Here is a 22,552-nt window from a genome sequence, read left to right as displayed (position 1 = left end):
CTTTGTCTCCCTTGAAAGTGCAGGCCATGTGCACCCTCCACTGTGAAAGACAAACCAGCTGACTTAGTCAGTTGGGCTGTCTTTCACTAAAGAGCTATCCCAGGGCACCTTGAGCTTGCCGTTGCTTTAGGGCAGCTCATTATCAGTAATAGTATGCACTATTCCTGTTTGTGCCTGGTACAACCAGATGAAGGTGTGCCACACCACAAACAGGAACACTTTACTGTAATATGGCCCTAGGAATTCGTTTTTTAGGGTCGAGCCTGCGTTGCATGCGCTCGCGCATGCGTATCGCAGCGAGACTCTTTTGTATTTAGAAAAGGGCTCGGAGCCCTGTCAACTTCACGTCAGTGTTTTTTATTGGTTTGTGGGCTTGCCTAATAAAATCTGCTTGCTTTCATTAGTCGAAGGCACGCATAGGTCATGCCTTTTCCGGTGGCTAGCCCTCCTCGAGTGCAGCGACCAAGTACAGAAAACATGCAAGGCTCGCTGTTTTCCATCCGGCTTGTGGACTTCTTTTTCTCTAATGTAGGAGCGCGATCTCGCTTGGCAGAAGTCGAGCGCTTTACATAGTTGATTTCCCTTTTTCGGGTTATGTACATAAATGCACTTTTGCCCGATAGGTGAAAAGTCGGGTTAGGAGTTTACAACGCGATCAGCTCTAACATGAGCAAACGCAAGACCCGTTGCATTGTAAATGCTTGTTAATTTAGCGGAGGCTATATCGAGGGTGGAGGCAGGTTTTATTTCCTTTTTTAATATACGTTGTATATAGCAACCCTATGACTCCTTTGCCCCTGCATCCATATTGGAGGCAGGGGAAGATGACATATAGTTACAGCTGAGTAAAATCTGAATAACAGGGATGTTATTCCCCTCAGGCTTCTGAGTGACATCATAGATAGCTTGAATTTTGCCTGCCTTGTCAACTTGATGTCACTCAGAACCCTGCAATGAATAACATCCTTGTTATTCAAAGTTACCCCAGGGATGTGGAACTCCTATCGCCTGAGACATCTTGTTGGGGGTCAAGGGCAACAAGTTTTTATGTTTACTTTGTCCTTGGGACAAGTAGGCCCAACCCTCTGCAGCACAAACCCTTTGGCTGCCTGTTTACAGAGAGTGGTTTTTCCGAAAGATAATGCTGTTCGAACTTGTATTTATGGTTCATTATTTGAAAACCTTCATTACTAGGGTGAGTGCTGTAAATAAATGTTTTAAGGTCACACTACACTACTGACGTTGGTTCCAGAACAAATAAAACAAAACCGTGTATACACATGTTTGAAAAGTTTAGGCTATGAGGCTAAGTATAATGCTCCCAGAATGCTCTCTGATTAGATGCAAATGAAGTGTCATTTAGTAAAATGTTTTGATGCATGCTAGTATTTCCCAAAAATATTTCTAATGGAAAATAAGTGTAACCATTTTCAACACGATTATGGGAAGCATGAAAATAAACAAACACTGACAAAGCCAACTGATCTGACATATTTTTATAAGTCTTTTAGTTTCATCAATGCGTGTCTTGTTTTGACATGGCTTTTGTAACACTTTATTGTTGTGGGAGCTACCAGCCCCTCAACATTGTAACAAACACTGGCAAAAAAAAAAAAACTGTTTTTGCACTCTAAAAGCACACATTGCCACCAGTGGCATAACAAAGGCCCCGGAGCTGCCCTCCAGGGGGCCCCTTCAGCACAGCACCTGCCCTGAGTGAGTCTGGATAGGGGGCTCCTCCATGTTCTTTGCAAAGGGGCACCCTCCAGTTTCGTTACGTCACTGATTGCCACTGTAGTTCCTGACACTGAACAAAACTACTCCTTGTGGAAGAGCAGAATGCAATCACTCACAGTAAATCCAGCCGAAAGAGAGAGAAATAGAAGTTTAATAAAAACAAAATGTCTTTGTTAACACCAGACCTAATTAGGGACCAAGACCCACATGTAGGTAGCTTTGTGCATGTCGCAAACAGCGACTTTCGACGTGCGACATTGCGATGCACAAACCCAGTTTTGCGATTCGGTAACCTGGTTACCGAATCGCAAAACGGGTTTGCGACTCGCAGTTAGGAAGGGGTGTTCCCCTCCTAACTGCGACTCGCAGTGCAATGTAGGATTGGTCTGCGAACGCGGGCGCAAACCAATCGCAGTTTGCACCCACTTCAAATGGGTGCTAACACTTTCGCAAAAGGGAAGGGGTCCCCATGGGACCCCTTCCCCATTATGAATGTCACTGTAAACATTTTTTCAGAGCAGGCAGTGGTCCGTAGGACCACTGCCTGCTCTGAAAAAAGGAAACGAAAATGTTTCATTTTTCATTTTTGTAATGCATCTCGTTTTCCTTTAAGGAAAACGGGCTGCAATACAACAACAAAAAACTGCTTTATTGAAAAGCAGTCACAGACATGGTGGTCTGCTGTCTCCAGCAGGCCACCATCCCTGTGAGGGCCGCCATTCGCAAGGGGGTCGCAAATTGCGACCCACCTCATGATTATTCATGAGGTAGGCATTTGCGAAGCCCTTGCGAATCACAGATAGTGTCAGGGACACCATCCTACATTCGGATTTGCGACTCGCAAATTGCGACTCGCTATTTGCGGGTCGCAAATCTGAACCTACCTACATGTGGCCCCAGATTCTTAAAGAAAGTCACAAAAGCGCACCCATGGTATATGTCGTACCCCTATAAAATATTTGTGAACTGTATTTTAGCATGGGTAAATACGCATGTGTAGATTTGCTCATGTGAAAATCTATTGAGCATTTGCAAGTTCATTTTCCCTCCAGCCACTTTCTTCCCAACCCTGGAAGAAGTTCTAATTCTGCCATTGTCAGGAGTAAATGTCCAACCTTTCTTATTATGGGAAAATATTAGAAAGAAGCTGGTGAAAATCTTTAAAACATGCATGTTAGTAGGTTTGCAGACTCAAAGGCATTCCAGCCCTGGAACTATTGCTTACTGCTTCCTCCAGCCCCAGTATGCAGATCTGCAGAAAGGTGGCAAAATAAGGAAATTGCTACAGTAGGGATTGAAACTGCAAGTATTCAAGCCCTACTATGGTAGTAGCCCTGGCATAATCAGAGAGGTTATTATCAGAGCTCTTACATAATGAGATTGCTGCCATAATTTGGCGCCACACTACATGGCACCAAAGGGACAAGTAGATCATTTTACAGGACAAGTAGATTTGAGAAGCAACCTGTCCCCTGGACAAGTAGATATTTTAATAAATTCCACACCCCTGTACCCATCTATACTTCCATATGTTTTTCAGACACTGGGGCCCATATTTATACTTTTTTAGCACCACATTTGCACTGCTTTTTGACACAAAAGCGGCGCAAACTTGCAAAATACAATTGTATTTTGTAAGTTAACGCCGTTTTTGCATCAAAAAGCGGCGCAAATGGGGCACTAAAAAAGTATAAATATGGGCCTAGGTTTGAGCTGATTGGCATTCATCCATTCTGCATTCATACCTCCAGGCACCCATATGGTTGCGTATCTGGAATAACAGTACAATGTGAACCACAGCTGAAACCGGGGGCACCAAAGTGGAAACTAATGTTGAAAGTTATGGCCCAAAGTCAGACAAGATTTTAAAAGCATTTAAAAAGGAAAAGTTATGAATCCAAACAAACGATGGATAACATAAGATGAGCATGAAGGCAACACAAAATGCTGAGCTAATCCTCACAAAAAAGAGTTAATCCACTTCCATGCCATGATAACAAATCAAATCTGAGCCAGATCTTTCAGGATGGTGAGCTGTGTTCTCAAATGTCCCACACCACCTCCAGTCACAAACAGCTTTCTCATTTTGTATTATTTTTAGAAGCAGCTGCTTCCTTCTGATATGTCACATATGTAGGAGTATTATTTCTCCACCCACTGTAATAAATCAAATATGCACCTCTAAAATATTGTGTGAAGCTCCATCCAGGCTTACTTTAGCTGACGGGGCTGATATTCCAAGGGCTTTTTCTGCTCCTCTGCTAATGGGCACAAACATGCGCAGGCTTAAGATCTGTATACTTCAATCACCCTGTGATCTTCTGGGTGTCTCTTAACATGGGCACAACACATCATTTCAAAAATTAAGGGGATTCGGAGGATTTTGAGGTCCAGTGTATGTCCTCCAATAACAGTTACTAATAATGTAATACACTGTTCCTGAAGAGCAAGAAGAATACAGGGTGAGTACTAGGGGGTCCTATTTAGTAGGAGCAAGAGTCCTCACACACCCAACTGGGTGTCATGCTTCATCATCGGACCAGCTCCTCGTCAGACTGGCGCTTCAATGTCTGACGGGCACCACCCTTTCGGGGGGCTCTTTGCCGGAGATCTTTTTGATGATGCCACCCTTTCCCGCAGGTAAGTAGGGAGAGAGGGAGAAAGGAGAGAACGAAAAGAAATAGAAGGATAAAATTGGCTCAGCGACCCTTGCTAAGAGCTATCTTTATTAATGCGGGGTCCAGGCCAAGATTAAAACTGTAACCAGGAGGGTGGGATCGAAGTAATGTTCGACCACTCTCAAACTGTATTGCACATAACAAGATGGTCAAGGAACTGCAAGACCCACCTCAAAAATGGGTTGACATGTTTCGCGTCTATAAGGTCCAAAAGGATCCAACGACGCTTCCTCAGGACCTAGTGAAAAAACGCTTCTCCAAAAATAAACTTCAATGGCTCTTGCCTATACCAACTGACTATCAAAAGAAAGGGAGTTTTAGTGTTGTCAGTCACTTACATGAGTCCTTTATGACCCAGTATGTCATGCCTACTCGTCGCCCTGGAAATGTATGAAAATCACAACATTGGTTAATGCTCTGGTCAATGTATCGTGAATTACATTTAAATGAATGTACATTCAATGTGTGTGGCACACGGTGATCGTGATAAAGATAACACACCCATGCCAGTGTAACAAACAAAATGTGCTTACCCTCCCACTCTGAGATAGGGCTTCATGGGATCACGCGGACCATAGGTCTGGTCCACATAACACACTAATTATCATATAGAAAAACAAAAAATAACAGAACAAAATTGAGAGTCATCAGAACATCCTGCACCACCCTAAAGTTGGTGCACATGAGTACGGTTCCCAACATATATAGGAAAACAATCAAACAAAGAGAGTAGCCCCACATTTTCGAGTACTCAATCATCATTCTGTAATGAGTGTATCAATTAAAACGGATGATAACAGACTCAGGGGCAATTGTCATAAGCATCCATAATATAGATCTATTACTAGTAGTTTATGTCCCTAATAGTCAAATATAATAACCACCTCATTATAGGAGACAAAAAATAAAGAGACAGAACTGTCTGGTTGGTAAAATAATTGTCTTATACAACCACAGTGAATACCCTAAGTTGCCTCGTTAATAGTAGAAGGGCAGAGTCATTGTGCGGTAGTCAAAATAGTGCCTCTTAAGCCAAGTTTGAGAAACGGCCTCGCAGAGTGACCGATACTCGAAACTCCATTCCCCTATCAAACGCTGAAAAAAGTGGGCATTCAGAGCACTTACTTGGTCAGGACCGGTAGACGGTACTTCCACCTACCCCGGGTCGCGCTCCCGAAATGACAAGGGAGACGCGGTCGAAGAAAAATAAATGGAGTCAGACCCGGAAGTCGGCTCCTTCGCGCGTTGCTAAGCAACGGGTGCGCGTCTCGGCAAGGAGCTCATCGTCAGTTACACGTGAGCGGCGAACTCTATTGGTAACGCCGGGAGGAAACGTGGCGGCCATGATGGAACGTCTATATTAGTGTTATGGTGAATGGAAGAAAAGACGTGTCCAGTGAAATATCAATGTTCAAAAAATCTGACTACATGGTCTGATGAAGTAAAGCTAGCAGGTCCAGTCCTATATCTTGGATATTCCAATGTATAGGTTAATGGCTATTCGTCATCTGCGTAAATTGGATTAAGTGTACTCCTTCCATTGTAGAGTAAAGGTGGGGTCATGTCACCTAGGGGCCCAGGGTCGCGCTGGATATCAGAAAAAAGTGAATGAATATCCAGTGCATTTCTTTAGAGGGTGTGAGACCAAAGGTTTACATCTATACTCACATGAGTGAAACTACTACCTTGTTGATTTCTCAATAGTGCTAAATCAAGGGGAAAAATTAATCCATGGGATGTCATCATTTAAACCATTACGGTGGGTCCCAAGTTTAAATACCCACTGTTGTTCTAGCTCAAAGAGAGACTCAGCGCCTCTCTGTGGGCATGTCTGTAGTACTATCCACCACATGTCATCCGGACTATGCTGAACTTCGATGTAGTGAATACTTAGTTTAGTCGAAGTGCGTCCACATCGAATATTACTGCGGTGTTAATTGATTCTTAATTTGACTGCTCTTGTGGTCATCCCTACATATTGTAGACCACACGGGCATGTTATCAAATACACGCAGTTTCGGGTGTTACAATTAGTATGTCTAAGTAGTCGCCAGTGCCCAATTGGAACGAGTTCCAGTGAGTCTGTTCGTTTAGTTAGAGAGCACACGTTGCAATTCCCACAAGGGAAATGTCCCGTCACTGGTGGTAACTCCCAAAGGGTGCCTTGTCTGCTTGATGTCTCACGGGGTCTGGGTCTGGTATGAATCAGTATGTCTCTCAAGTTGGTAGTCCTTCTGAAGGCAAACAGTGGTTTTGGGATATTCTCACCCCCACTAAGGAGGATCTCCCATCTTTTGTTGATGATTTTCTTGACTGTATTAGACAGTGGTGTAAAGGTGGTGACACAGGTTAGTTTGTTATCTCCACGTCTAGGTACCGTTTGTAGTAATAGCTCCCTATCACTATATTTAGCACGTTTGTAGGCAATATTAACCACTCTTGTGGGATAGTGACGGTCATATAGTTTGTGTTTCAATTCTGTAGCTTGTGTGTCAAAAGAGTGAATGTTACTACAATTACGGCGTAACCGTAACAATTGGCCAAATGGTAGGTTATCTCTAAGTGCTTTTGGGTGATAGCTGTCGTAGAGTAATAAACTATTTCGGTCTGTAGTTTTGTGATGTGTGCAGGTCGTTAGTGTGCCTCTATCAATACTGATGACCAGATCCAAGAAGGTGATCTTGGTGGTAGAGACCGAGGAGGTAAAGTTCAAATAAGGATCAAGATTGTTAACCCATGTCGTGAAGTCCATCACCTCCTCAATGGGACCCTGCCAACACATCATTGTCATGGGTCTTGATGTTCACTCCCCGTGAAAGACCTTTCCCAAAGCTCTGTACTATCTGGCTATCACTCGGGTTGAGACACGTAAGAGTGACCCATCATGAGGGAATCTTAGTGGCCTACAAGTGAACTCCATAACATGTAACGTCTATTGATTGCATATCTATGTGTGGTAGAGATTGTTTCAATATCCCTGGTGTATAGGAAGTCGGCATGACTAAAGCAGCTTTTCTGACCATGGATTCTAGACTATTGTTTGCTCAGCTAAGGCAGAACTGAGAGTGGCTGAGGAGTGTGCAAACTCAGTAGAAGGTTCCAGGAATCTGATACTGCTATTTCAAGTCCAGAAAGTACAGAGAACACCATCAGACAGCTGAGCTCCTCAGAAGGGCCACAGCTTTGGATAAAACACTGTGTCCAAGGGGGACCCAGGAACTGTTAGTCCTCATCTGGAGCTGTGCATGTATAGAGAAGCTCTGGCTTAGTTCTATGGATTGGCCTCTGTCCTCACTTGCTCTGCTGACATTGTGGAGCTCTTTCTGAACAGGACAGGATTACCACACTCTGAATTGGTGTGGTCTGCTGCCCTCAGTGTAATCTTCTGGAAAGGAGGCTAGAGCTTTGTGTAAGGCTCACAGTCCAATGCAATTGGCATTTCTGTGTTTCACTTGACTATTTTGACCTTCAGATGGGTATCCTGTAATACTAAGGGATTCCTTTACAAGAAACTGATGCATCATCATCGATGCATCATATTTCTTGTGCCTGCTGCACATCCCCTAATGACGGTATGCATGCACTGTATAAACAATACAGAACTCCATGGCGCACCTTTTCACAGATGCGTCCGAAATTCGGACACATCTGTTGGCATTAAAATGCCGCATTTCTGGAGTTGCGTTGTTTAACTGACGCAACTTGAGTAATGTGAGAAGAGTCCTATTGGAAAAAGCCTTCTGTCCATTTTAAGCCTGGTGTGAGCAGGCGGTAAAATTGTGATGAAGTGAAGTCATAGAGTGACGCAGTGAAAAGTTGTAAATTTCACTCTGTCCATTCTACATGGCTATCCTACATATATTTTACCTTGTGCAGGTACAATGTGATGCAGGGCTTTACAAACTGATGCACTGGGCCCAATGTGTCAGTTTGTAAATATGAAGCAGTTTAGTGCGCTGCTAGCTGCGCAGCTGCGTCAAAAGAAAATGAAGCAGCGGCGGCACAAGGGGCTTGTGAATGAGGCCCTAGATATTATTCGTGAACCCAGCTGCCAAGAGTTTTCCCACAAGTACTCCTGGAGCGAAGACCAGACAAGAGTTGCTGCTGCTAGGTCTCCGAGGCGTTGCTAGGATCATCCAAATACAGTAGCTCAGATCACCAAAGGAGTGCCCACTATAAGGACAGGCCATCTCTGGGTAGCAGATTTCTTCATTTAAGTCACCCTATCAGTGCCATCTACACTTTCTGACCCTGCACCATATTAGCAGATGCTTGTAACTGCTACTGGGGTGATGAGCAAGGTCAGCTCTGTTTTCCCTCAGCCACTGAGTAGATCCTCCTTGCTGTTTGATTATTGTCCTTCTGCTTGCTTGGCTCCTTTTCATCCTTGGCTTGAAGCTTGAACCATTTCTCAATTCTCATTCTTTGCTTTTCCTCTGACTTTGTATGGCCTTTGATTTGCAACACTCTTGGCTGCCATGCTTACCCTGTTGGTTTCTTCTTTGCTGTATAGGGAACCAAGCTGATCTTCTCAATCCTCTCAGTCTTCCATGGATCAAGCCTAAGCTTGTTTCCTCAATTTGTATTACTCATCTTGGGTACAGCTCATATATTAGGTACGCTGTACTTTGCTTTTGAACATTGTGAACAACTGTGAACAAAAACGTACCCGACCACAGGTAAAGGGAGGAAATCATGTACTCGTGGGTGGCCCCATGATGGGCTCCCCACGGGTGGAACAAGAAATAGTGTGTGTTTTCCATTTTAGTCAACCTATATGCCTACTTTTGCTCGACAGGTATGTACTGTGCAAAGTGTTCTCTTTCCTTTGTGATGAACACTCATTCCTTTGGCCACAAAGAGATCAGTCCATTGTCTTGTCAGATATCCAGCTCCAGAGTGGCGAACCCATCACAAACTTCCCTGGAGGCAGCACTGTTTCTTTTCTCCATGACCACAGATGCTTACCTTTACTGCGTCAAAGCCATTCCCCATAAGATTGAAGGATTTCTATGTACACCTGAGTCACTAGAAATCTGAAAACTCCTGTACACATACCCGTGCTCTAGAGACGGTAAAGCTAATCAAACATGATTTACCCTACAGCCCCTACAGATTATTTCTTATAATCCGGAAATCTTGTGCACAGTGCACGCCCAACCTTTACAGCTCTAAAAGCTCAGCAGCTGTTTTTACTCTAATAGTTTGATCCTCTGACGGAATAATTGAAGTGAATTAGGTTATCTTTTATGGCAGTCCTCGGATCTTAGATTATAAGAGACACTCCCAGATTCTCCCACAAACTCCACCTGTGGCATATTGAAAAGGTATGAATGGTTGTGTGGGGGAATGCATGCTATTTTGCATGTCTTATTTGGATAGAGTTACTTGGAAGTATATAAACGATAGCTCAGCACAGTCAATAATTTCTTAGGTCATGATTTATTGGGTGTAAACACTTGGCACCTATTGGGATTCCTTTCAGTTTTTTTTTTTTAAATGAACCATAATCAGAATAGTTTACTTTCAAGCCATCAAAAAATACTTAGATCTTTCGCGCAAGGCTCTTTGTTGGTGCTTAAAACAAAGGCCTTGAATTGTAAATTGATGGTAAGTGTTTTTTTCAATCAAATGATGCCCAGCAATCGAACTGTTTTTCTGTGGTACACTAGTGAATTCAATATGAGAATTAAAAAAGATGTACAAGGAATTCTTTAGCCCTAGGAGGGCCAAGGAGCAAAGCTTGTGATAAGCGCTTATTCATATGGAGCTTTTATGGTTAGGAAAAATATCATAAAGCTTCTAAAAATACAAGGCATTGAGTCAAAAATCTCCGTTGATTACAGTGTATTCAAAACCTCACTTTATTTTTTTCTTCTGAAAAATATAAAAACAACTGCTATTAAAACACACTTCCAGCCAATGAGCTTCTGATGTTTTGCTAATCTGGCCGGCAGCCATTTTACCTTCCTAAAGGGCAAAATGGTTGTTTACCAAATTAAGAAAATGTCCTGAATCCATACCTCTTCCCTCCACACACACAGTAGCTAAAAACAATTTGAAACTCTCACAGATCTGAATGTTCTTTATTCTGTTTAGTTCTCAGACTTTAATAGTAGAAGAAAGTGATTCCTTTCTGTTGTGAAAGTTAACTAGCCAACGTTTTTCCACTCTGGAAGTATTCAGGCATCCATAAGTATAGTAGAGTTCACAATTTGTTCACATGATTTCTTGGCTTCCGCTTTCAAACGTTTATGGAAGAAATGCAAGGGAGATTATAAACTAGAGAACACATTCCCGTCACGGGGTAGCAATATGTGGAAGTAAAATCGAATCTTAACTCTTTGGGAATAAGCTTAGTTCATTACACATAACGAGCCAGATTTAATAACATTTTGCACCTGGTTTGCATTACAAAAGTAACGCATACCCTGCGCACAGGGCTGTGTTGGTATTTACTTTCAAGTACAAATGTTTTAATTTCTCAATTCTTTTCAAACGTTGCATGCGTGCCTCACTGTAGAGCACTCATACAAAGTAGGAAAACTGTTAAAACACAGCTTTTGTACCTGAAGACCGCCCTTTTAGTAAAAACAAGCTATGCTTAACAGAATGCTCACAGCCTTGCACTGTGGTGCAAGGGTGTGTGCTCTGCGTGTGACAGCCTCAAGTGTGCCAGTGCTGGTGGAAAGAAAAAGTGTCATAATTTAGTAAAATTGTCACTGTTATTCACTCTACCTTTGATGCAACGCAGCACACTAAGGGCCATATGTACGAAAGCTTTTTCCCATAGACACAGAATGGGTAAAATCCTTTCGTACATCTGGCACTAACTTAGGTACTGGGCTGCATCGGGTCACATTTTAATACATTTCCACTCTGGTCTGATGCACTCACAATAACACTAGTAGGTCCTCTTTAGAAGCACGTGTTTCAAGAGAAAAAAAATAAAATGTGGGCCCAATGTACTGGCTTCAAATTGTGCATTAACTTTTTGAGACCTGCCTCTGATTTTGCGATGTGATTTGTGTACTGATAGGTCACGTTGCAAAAATCTCCAGTCACAGTGTCTGCAGAAAAACCTGCTTAATTAATAGTATTTAGGCAAGTCACTATTATCATTTAAACACAGGAATAGTGGCCTGAGAGGAACAGCTGACCAGAACTTTCTGGAAAACCAGCCTGTGCTCCTTAATGGTCTGGTGCTGTGTTAAAAATGTTTCCCATTTGAGACTACATCTGGAGGAGTAGGCAGTGGTCCCTGGACTATGGCTTAAACTGCCCTTGGTGGCATTGGGTAACCCCCTCTTTGAATCAGCTGTTACCTCCTCTGTGGTGTCAATAACTTATCAATGGTTTGCTACTTCAACTGCAGTCACAAACCATTAACACATACGATTGCAACGTGCAGCTAAAAAGGCATATCCCTTCCAGGCCCCCTCCTAATTGTGACTCAGAATTCATCGCAAAACCTATTTTGCAAGTCAGAAAGACATAGGGTTTGCCATTGCAAAATGGCTTTGCAGGTCAAGCCCTGTTCAATACACAAAGTGGAAACACACACACTGTCACCTCCCTTCCTACAACCACCAACGTAATCTAAAAATGTTACATTCTCTGATTTGGACCGTTCCGGAGACGAAGAAAATGCCTAATCATTCCTATTTCCAAAAAAAAGAAAGGTTCTATGGAACGCATCTTATTACTGCATTTCATTATCAAATCAAGTATTAATATTCATCAGTCAGAGTCATAGCAAATGCAGTGCAAAATAGTGTTTAGATGTTGAACGCACTACGAACTGGTACACTTTGCAGCCCTTGGGCAATCTTTAGGTCAGATGAGCAGAGAGTTCCTATTGTTGTGGACAAGTGTTAAGGTGTTTCTAAATGCTGAGTAGACATTTAAGAGGGGCATGTGGCATGCCTGCTAATCCCAACTGAGATTTGGAGTTGAACCAGGATATATAATCTGAGTGTAGATTTTGTAATCATTGTGTACATTTTAGAGGCCTAGATTTACCATGTATGGGCTATCAAGTCTTCAATTCCCTGTTCCTCAGTCACTGACAAAATGTTCTATTTTATTGGGCATTTTCTCCCCTGGAAGTTTTGATCATGGAAATTTTTCAAACAAAAAAACAGCGTAAACCTGTTCGCGTTGGGGAAAGTGGGCCTTCCTGGAGTGTGCCTATGCCTCAATGGTTATAAGATACCTTGGGAAATTTCATGGTCATTTGTATGTTATGTTGTAGTATTTTGAATCTTGTAAATCACGTCTATGCTTAAAAGACCTCTTGGGATCAAAAAGAGAACTGAGCACAATAGCATAAAATTCAGTAATTGTTGGTAGTAAAGAAAGGTATGGATTAATCTTCCCCAAGCTAGTAGATGCATAATAGCAAGCAACTAGAGGAAGCCTTGCCATGGTTTGTCAGGGCCTGTGGAAGGTGGGGGACTTGGCAGTCACTCTGTACACTGAGTGTTCACAGTAGGTGTGTTTAAGATCAATTGGGAGCAGAGGACTGGGGTAGGCAAGACTGCAGGCACACCTACCACAAACAGTCAGTGTTCAGAGGGGTGCCAAGTCCTCTACATCTGACAGGGTGCCTGACAAACTATAACATGGGTTCAACAATTTAGGGGAACATGATTTGCCAAAATTCTGGATTCGTTTTTGGGATCTTCACCCATATTTATATAGACATCTAAAAAATTGACAAAGCCTTTAACATCTGGTATAGGGTTACATAAGAAGATAGTACAGTCATATATAATGGCCCTAAGGGATAGCCATTTGACCTAGCTGTGCAGCAAACCATGAAACCAATCGACCACACAAAGGACCAAAGAATAACTGATGTTCAGTTGGTCTGCCCTAGTTTTTAACCTTGCCATAGATTATCTTCAGACAATAAAAACAGTATATATAAGCCATCTGTAGACAATTTTAATTTTCTCACTATACCCACCACCCACTGTCATCACTCATTCATCACAACTCTTTTGGACAAGGTCAAGAAAAGATCTCTGATGAAGAGGCCCCTTTTTGAGTAGCCCTTTAGGTATTGCACTATATGCTCAGCATGGAGCATGGCCCGATTATGAACCATGCCACCTAGGTGGGTTAGGGTCCCTGCGCCCCGAAAAGGATACTCCTTGTGATATTTATAAAACAAGAATAAATATCAATAATTTTGATGTTTTTTTATCCTCAATGGGTGAAAAAACCCAATGGAACATCACATTTTGTGTAGACAGTTATTTTCGGGGAGGATATGTGAAGAACCGCTAACAGCCTTCCATTCCCACATCTGATTTTTGATGGATTTGACCTGAGTTGCCTGGCAATGGCACAAGATAGTATGCCTGATGGTGGATCCCAACATATTACACCCATATGTGGGTGATGTTCTCCACACATGGAGGACTAACGTTGTGTTCTTTGCATAAGTACATTTCCCACACTCCTTGCACTAGAGCCAATAAGAGCAGATTTGTATCAACCTTGTGGTAAGACTCTCATCTGCCATATGTTCTTCATTGGAGCTTGGGTCATAATGCCTCCGTTCTCCATTTAGATGTTAACCATTGACATGTAGGGCTATTTTCTGGTGTCAGCAGCAGTTTGAAATCTCTAGTTTCATTGCCCTTGTCCTACCACTGGCACCTGAGCCCATAAAATTATGCTCAAGGGCAGACTGTCTGGAGGAAGGTATGGGTTAATACAGTGCATGGGCCAGGAAATGCTCCCCACTGCCTACATCTTGTTAGTCATTATGACTGGCAGACTTGTTGAATGTGAAACTTGAGGCAAAGGCGGCAAGAGTGTGATGTATATTCATGGACCGTCTCTCCTTTTCCCCCTCATTTTGGTTGTGTGTTCCCTGTTTGGTTGGGTATATCTGTAAACCATAAATTGGTTACCTAACCTCTGGTGGGAAGGTAAGATTTTATGCCTTATAGATGGGGTGTCTCTAGGCCTGTGAGAGGACGGTTTGTACCCTGTTTCGGCACGTGCGTGACCTTGGCGGGAAGTCCAGTAAACTGCTGATGCTGTGGATAGTTTGGAGAGTTTGACCAACAAATAAACAAAATTTGCCCTTGTGAGAAATGTGGTTCTTTGTTGATTGGGGTGGGGGCCTTGGTCAAGCCACAATCCTTTGTAGGATGAACCACAAAAGTCACTAAAGTAACCTGGGCTTAACGCTGGGCAGCTTGACAGAAGAAGCAGTCAGCCTTAACTTAGAGGGAATGTGCAAAGTATTTATACAGCACACAAATAGTAACACAGTGTAGGAAGTTGGCTCTGTATGCACTATTTCAAAGTAAGGAATAGTATGCACAGAGTCCAAGGGTTCCCCTTAGAGGTAAGATAGTAGCAAAAAGAGATAATACTAATGCTCTATTTTGTGGTAGTGTGGTCGAGCAGTAGGCTTATCAAAGGAGTAGTGTTAAGCATTTGTTGTACATACACACAGGCAATAAATGAGGAACACACACTCAGAAACAATTCCAGGCCAATAGGTTTTTGTTATAGAAAAATATATTTTCTTAGTTTATTTTAAGAACCACAGGTTCAAATTCTACATGTAATATCTCATTTGTAAGGTATTGCAGGTAAGTACTCTAGGAACTTTGAATAATCACAATAGCATATATACTTTTTACATAAAACACATTTAGCTGTTTTAAAAGTGGACACTGCAATTTTCACAGTTCCTGGGGGAGGTAAAGTAATGTTAGTTCTTGCAGGCAAGTAAACCACCTAAGGGGTTCAATTTGGGGTCCAAGGTAGCCCACCGTTGGGGGTCCAAAGCAACCCCAAAGTTACCACACCAGCAGCTCAGGGCCGGTCAGGTGCAGAGTTCAAAGTGGTGCCCAAAACACATAGGCTTCAATGGAGAAGGGGGTGCCCCGGTTCCAGTCTGCCAGCAGGTAAGTACCCGCGTCTTCGGAGGGCAGACCAGGGGGGTTTTGTAGGGCACCGGGGGGGACACAAGTCCACACAAAAAGTACACCCTCAGCAGCGCAGGGGTGGCCGGGTGCAGTGTGCAAACAAGCGTCGGGTTTTCAATAGGTTTCAATGAGAGACCAAGGGGTCTCTTCAGTGATGCAGGCAAGGGGGGGCTCCTCGGGGTAGCCACCGCCTGGGCAAGGGAGAGGGCCTCCTGGGGGTCACTCCTGCACTGGAGTTCCGATCCTTCAGGTCCTGGGGGCTGCGGATGCAGGGTCTTTTCCAGGCGTCGGGATTTTAGAGTCAGGCAGTCGCGGTCAGGGGGAGCCTCGGGATTCCCTCTGCAGGCGTCGCTGTGGGGGCTCAGGGGGGATAACTTTGGTTACTCACAGTCTCGGAGTCGCCGGAGGGTCCTCCCTCAGGTGTTGTTTCTTCACCAGTCGAGTCGGGGTCGCCGGGTGCAGTGTTGCAAGTCTCACGCTTCTTTTGGGGATTGCAGGGGTCTTTAAATCTGCTCCTCTGGATACAAAGTTGCAGTCTTTGTTGAACAGGGCCGCTGTTGTCGGGAGTTTCTTGGTCTTTTGGAAGCAGGGCAGTCCTCTGAGGATTCAGAGGTCGCTGGTCCCGGGGAAAGCGTCGCTGGAGCAGTTTTCTTCTGAAGGAGGGAGACAGGCCGGTAGGGCTGGGGCCAAAGCAGTTGGTGTCTTTTTCTTCTCTGCAGGGTTTTTCAGCTCAGCAGTCCTCTTCTTCTTTAAGTTGCAGGAATCTAAATTCTTAGGTTCAGGGGAGCCCTTAAATACTAAATTTAAGGGCGTGTTTAGGTCTGGGGGGTTAGTAGCCAATGGCTACTAGCCCTGAGGGTGGGTACACCCTCTTTGTGCCTCCTCCCAAGGGGAGGGGGTCACATTCCTATCCCTATTGGGGGAATCCTCCATCTGCAAGATGGAAGATTTCTAAAAGTTAGAGTCACTTCAGCTCAGGACACCTTAGGGGCTGTCCTGACTGGCCAGTGACTCCTCCTTGTTTTTCTCATTAATTCCTCCGGCCTTGCCGCCAAAAGTGGGGCTGTGGCCGGAGGGGGCAGGCAACTCCACTAGCTGGAGTGCCCTGTGGTGCTGGAACAAAGGGGGTGAGCCTTTGAGGCTCACCGCCAGGTGTTACAGCTCCTGCCTGGGGGAGGTGTTAGCATCTCCACCCAGTGCAGGCTTTGTTACTGGCCACAGAGTGACAAAGGCACTCTCCCCATGTGGCCAGCAACATGTCTCGAGTGTGGCAGGCTGCTAAAACCAGTCAGCCTACACAGGTAGTTGGTTAAGGTTTCAGGGGGCACCTCTAAGGTGCCCTCTGGGGTGTATTTCACAATAAAATGTACACTGGCATCAGTGTGCATTTATTGTGCTGAGAAGTTTGATACCAAACTTCCCAGTTTTCAGTGTAGCCATTATGGTGCTGTGGAGTTCGTGTTTGACAGACTCCCAGACCATATACTCTTATGGCTACCCTGCACTTACAATGTCTAAGGTTTTGCTTAGACACTGTAGGGGCACAGTGCTCATGCACTGGTGCCCTCACCTATGGTATAGTGCACCCTGCCTTAGGGCTGTAAGGCCTGCTAGAGGGGTGACTTATCTATACTGCATAGGCAGTGTGAGGTTGGCATGGCACCCTGAGGGTAGTGCCATGTCGACTTACTCGTTTTGTCCTCACCAGCACACACAAGCTGGCAAGCACTGTGTCTGTGCTGAGTGAGGGGTCCCCAGGGTGGCATAAGATATGCTGCAGCCCTTAGAGACCTTCCCTGGCATCAGAACCCTTGGTACCAGGGGTACCAGTTACAAGGGACTTACCTGGATACCAGGGTGTGCCAATTGTGTAAAACAAAAGGATAGGTTAGGGAAAGAACACTGGTGCTGGGGCCTGGTTAGCAGGCCTCAGCACACTTTCAATTCAAAACATAGCATCAGCAAAGGCAAAAAGTCAGGGGGTAACCATGCCAAGGAGGCATTTCCTTACACACAGAAACACAATAAACATATCACACCAATTTAGAAAAAATAGAGTACATTTTAATAAAATATTTTATATCAAAACAACAAATATCGAATTATTAGAACTGCAGCTATACATTTTTAATGTTTGGTGTAAAAACTAGCACCTAAAAGATCAACGTGCCAATTGTGGGGATCTATTTGCGCAAGACCAGGTCAATATGGCTGACCATGATGGATCGCGGTTTGGATACATGAAGTGAATTGGGCCCGGTCAGCACTTACCTTTGGACTTACAACAGATTTTGAGAAAAATGTTCTGAGAGGGTAGATAAAGTTCAGCAGGGCAAGGCTACAGACAGTGTTTGAGGAGGGAGGATCATTGTTGGGAAGCCTTGGGTTGAAGCTGCAGTGAATATTTCTATGTTTGGACTTAGTCGTTTTTATGGAAGTTGAAAATCTCCAGCTGGACAAGGCAGAAGGCTGTAGCCGAAGACAGTTCCAGGGGCCCCTTTGGTGAAGGACTACTGAACAGGATTTGTTGCTGTGGAGAAGATCATAGTGGGCGAAGCTGTGAAGTCAGTCCAACTGGGGATGCATGTCAGGCGTATAGGCGAACAGGTTGGTCCTGGTTTCCTCCTGGTTCTCAGAGCACCCTGGTGCCCTTCCCTTTGAAAAGTGGGAGAGGCTTCTAGAAAGTTTCTTTGAAGTGCATGGAATTTCTGGAGTCCTCTACCTTGGCTCCAAACTGGCTACAGTGACAATGTGAAGGTGATAAGTACTTTGTGTGAAGGGAGAGCACAGCCTATTCAGTTGCAATTGAGACTGTGCTCAGCTCCACACACCATCCTGCCGGCATAATGGCCTATTCAGACACACCTAGTCCCTCTACTTGTGTAACTGTCTGAGAGGAATTCACAAAGTCTGTCAGTTACACCCAGTCATTTGACCCAAGACAGACTGCAGGCACAAAGGGATAAGGGCAGGTGTTGGAGTGGGCACGTTCTGGTTGGCTGAGGTGGGGCCCTACCCAGGTAGAACCTACCACTCCTGTCAAGGGTGGTTGATTTATTGTGCATAGAGAATGCAGCTCTATATGCAGAGTAAAGAAATTAGTGTGAAGTGTGCATAACCCCAAGTGACATACCATAACCAAAAAAGAGTCGTCAACAACAGTGCATGCGGTACTGATACATTGGTTTCATCAAACAGCCACATACAATATTTCTCTCCGATAATACAAAGACACTAAGTTAGATTCACATAATGTTCTGCTTTGCAATGGTCTGGCTGTGGAAATGTTGACAGCATTTCATCCCTACTGCAGGATAAGAGGGTCCCTTCAGGACTAGGAATGACCTAGGGAACTTCCAGTAAATTAGCAGAACTAAAGCCGAGGATAGGTCTTAAGTAACTGGGATGAAAAAGGAGAAAAAGGAAGGCAACGAATTGGCAACTGAATTGTCACCCACCCAAAGTGCGAAAACAACTAAAAAATCATACTCACAGGATGGTACCTAAAATATGGAATGAATAGGGATACCTGATTATTGAAGGCAGGACAGTAAGTTTGCAAAATAGATACTAAGGGCATCAATGTACACACACTTACTCATAGAGTAATGAGGCGCACTATAGTTTCAATATCCAAGTTCACATTAACATCTGGGTTGCTCTTGTTTTGTATAATATACCCAATCAAAAGTTAGCATTTATTAAATGTAAGACAATCCAATTTTATCCTATGGAACAGGTAGGCCTCACAGCAGTGAAAAAAGAACTTGAACATTTTTCAGTAGTAGGACATGTAAGACTTTAAAGTACATACCCAGCCTTTTATTTACAAAACCACCCTCCCCATGGGCTATCTAGGTCATACCTTAGAGGTGAAGTGTATGCAATAAAACTAGAGTTTATGGCTTGGCAGGGGGCTTATATTTCCACGTCGAATTGACTTTCTAAAACTTCATTGAGGCAGCAATGGCAGGCCTGGGACATGTTTTACGCAGCTACATAAGTGGGTGGCACAATAAGTGCTGTAGGTCCACTCATAGCATTTCATTTATAGGCCTCGGGTATGTGGTAGACCACTCAATAAGGGACTTAAAAGTACATTAAATATGCCAATCAGGTAAAGCCAAACAAACCATTTTTAGGGAGGGGGCACAAGCCATGTAGCACTGGTTAGTAGTGGTAAAATGCACAATTCTAAGGTAAACAAAAACGAATTTCAGCACAAAAATGGAGATAAGGAGGCAAAACATTTAAGGGGAAAGCCACCCTAGTGTTGACAAGCCTGACAGTATTCTTTGAAATCCTAGAGCTGGTTTCGTCACTTTAATACTCAGATTGTGTTTTCATTTCTCTTTGGGCTGCCTTGTGACCCTGCTACAGTGAAATTGATATGCAAAGCTCATTTTCTAACTAATTAACTTTAATATAAAGAGGCATGGTAGGCATAATGGAAATCTATTTTTTTAATGTTCCTAATAATTTCATCAGGATATTTCACATCGAAGTACAATGGTTAAATTGAAAAGAAAACTACTGGGCGCTTTAAAGATGTATTTCATCTCTAGGATATGAAAACGTGAGTGAAAATTTGCCTACAGACGTAATGGCGTTTATTCTTGCTTGCCTATCATTCTGTGCAGTGGATAATCTGTGCTCCCACCTCTGTATCCCTTAGCTTACCTGTGAACTTTTTTTTTTGTCTGCAGCGTACAGCGAGTTGGGATACTACATTATTAATAAGCTGCACCACGTCGACGAATCAGTGGGAAGCAAAACCAGGAAAGCCTTTCTGTACCTCGCGGCCTTCCCATTTATGGATGCTATTGTAAGTATTGAGCTTCTTTCTTGGCTAGACAACTGTCTTCATTGCCTGTAGTGTCGCTGGCTTCACCAACTCCAGGGACATGCACTCAGCATTCTCAGTCGCAGTGTTTGTTGTCATACAAATGCTGTAAATTAACAGGAGCAAATGGCATCAGATAAGGAATGTTAGCACATAACAGCAAAATCTGTCTTTCAGTTTCCAGGCCGAGCTGTTAGATTGCATTTGGATGATTTTTCAGTACTGTTGTGAAATGCCAAAAGCAAAACTAAGCTCTGCCAATGTTCCTTGTGTTTTCTTCGCAGTTCATCTTACCTTGTTCAAGTTAAAATGTACCATCCAACTTTACATGAGATGCATATAGAAACATGTAATGCTCATGACAAGATACGCCACAAAGCGGTTATAGGATGTTTTTATCATCAGTAACTTTTATTCGATATTTCCAACCATAAAAGTACGAAACAAATACAATGCACATACATCACCTAAAAAGGCTAAACAAAAGTGCTGAGTACTCGAAAATAAGCCGCACAGTTAAAATATAAAAATAGACGTTGTACTGATAAAGCATAAACTAGTACAATGAGCCCTACAAGAACCTCGGACGATATATATATCATAAATATCTTAAAAAGGTATAAAAAGGTGAATGCTGGCATAGGATAAACCGAATAAAACACAAATTAGATACAAATATATACTACAGATATAACACATCTGTGTGATATGGGCAGGGACTATGAATCGTAAAATGGCCATAACAAAACTAGCAGAAAATTGACCAAAGTGGAAACTTTATGTAGCAGTCTCCGAGAGCTCATTCCATCATTTTAGACCTAATGACCCAGCTCCAATTAAGAAATGTCGACACTGCACACACAACCTCCTGCAGGGGTTCGGTGCGAAGAAGACATATGGCAACCTGAATCTATCTACAGCCAAGCTTCCTACACAATGGTTTAATCCAAGCTTTCCGGGAGTCAGCATAGGCAGAGCAAAAAAAATGATAAAATGAGCCAATGTTTCCTCTGCCTGCTAACAAGTTGGACATGTGGAACGTTTGGAAATTTGGGCATTCCACTTTGTTAGTAAAGATAATAAAGGTAACGTGCCATAGCAGAATTTCAAATAAACGTACTTTGCAGCTTGTACGGTAATATAATCTAAAAAAGGCTCAAATTCAGGGTCAGGCTTAAAATCTAAAAAAGCTGAAGTAAGAGACCGTCCAAGTACTTTGCTCATTTCCCTGGGTGTATATGAACATACAGAAAGCATCCTTAAGGTTGGCTCTAGAGGGGTAAATTTTAGATGCAAAGGGGGACCAGTAGTCCCCTAAGCCAAGCTATCCAAGGAAGTCACATCTTCCAGAGCTCCATGATACACCTGTAGGTCTTGGGAATATTCCAACTTTCTCCAAAATAAAAGAGGTCTAAGTTGGGCCTTATGTGTCATTGAGTCAATGCCCATATCCCGTCTTAAGGGTATTGGTATTCTTTGATAGGTTAATTAGAGATCTCAAACATACATTCTCAGACACCCCAACCATGGCCAGGTATGAATTGCCCCATAGTTCAGCCTTGTAAAGAACACTATCCTCCACCTTGGCCCTATAGACCTTGCAGGTGAGATACATCTATTTTCGGGAGGACTTATAATATCTTAGAATAATCAGCATAATAATTAGTTAGGGTCAAACTGCTCTTCTGGACCTGGGGCAAACACAGCATGGATTTACTTATCCTAATTCCTAAGTAATCAAACTTGCTGACTCTATCCAGTGGGCTACCACTCATGGGTATTGAACCCCGGGAAGATTTATGGGGGGTAAAAGCCACAAACTTTGTATTGGAGTGATTTAGTACGAGGCCCCTTTCAACACAAAATGCTTCAAACTTATTAACCAGGCATTGAAGGCCTCTACGGGTCTTTGAAATCAAAAGGTTGTCATCAGCAAATAATAAAAGGTGATGCTTCCCAATCAAGGGGCATCATTTAGATCATCCTCGACAAAAGGTACCACCCCATTTAATTATAGAGAGAATAGGTTGGGGCGGATGTCTATCCACTCAGTCAGTTCCCCATCCCAGCCCCACCTCACTTGGGCATATGTATCCTGCTGGATGTGAATCAAGAAATCCAAAAGATCAAGTGGAACCCCGCTGCTCGAAGAACCCTCCACAATTTATCTTGAGACAAAAGGTCAAATGCAGACTTTAAGACAAAAAAAAAAACCAGATATAAATGTCTCTTCTGAATAACCACTATTTTCCAATGGATTAGTAGGAACCTGAAGACTTGCTTAGTTGTACTAATCCCTTGCCTGAACCCTGCCTGCAGAGGGTAGAGGGCCTGGT

At 43.3% G+C, this 22,552-nt stretch overlaps 1 protein-coding gene across 1 annotated transcript in view; it reads left to right on the top strand.

The window, feature by feature from the left end:
• ANKH (ANKH inorganic pyrophosphate transport regulator) overlaps positions 1-22,552 on the top strand; it is a 563,142-nt gene that overhangs the window by 294,377 nt on the left and 246,213 nt on the right. The window contains exon 3 of the mRNA XM_069219767.1: positions 20,080-20,198. Coding sequence (XP_069075868.1) covers positions 20,080-20,198 — 119 coding nt within the window. The remainder of the gene's footprint in view (positions 1-20,079; positions 20,199-22,552) is intronic.

Source organism: Pleurodeles waltl, chromosome 2_2 (genome assembly GCF_031143425.1).
Source record: "Pleurodeles waltl isolate 20211129_DDA chromosome 2_2, aPleWal1.hap1.20221129, whole genome shotgun sequence".
Taxonomy (NCBI): domain Eukaryota; kingdom Metazoa; phylum Chordata; class Amphibia; order Caudata; family Salamandridae; genus Pleurodeles; species Pleurodeles waltl.
The sequence above is the reverse complement of the archived record's forward strand: the minus strand, read 5'-3'. Positions and strand labels throughout refer to the sequence as shown.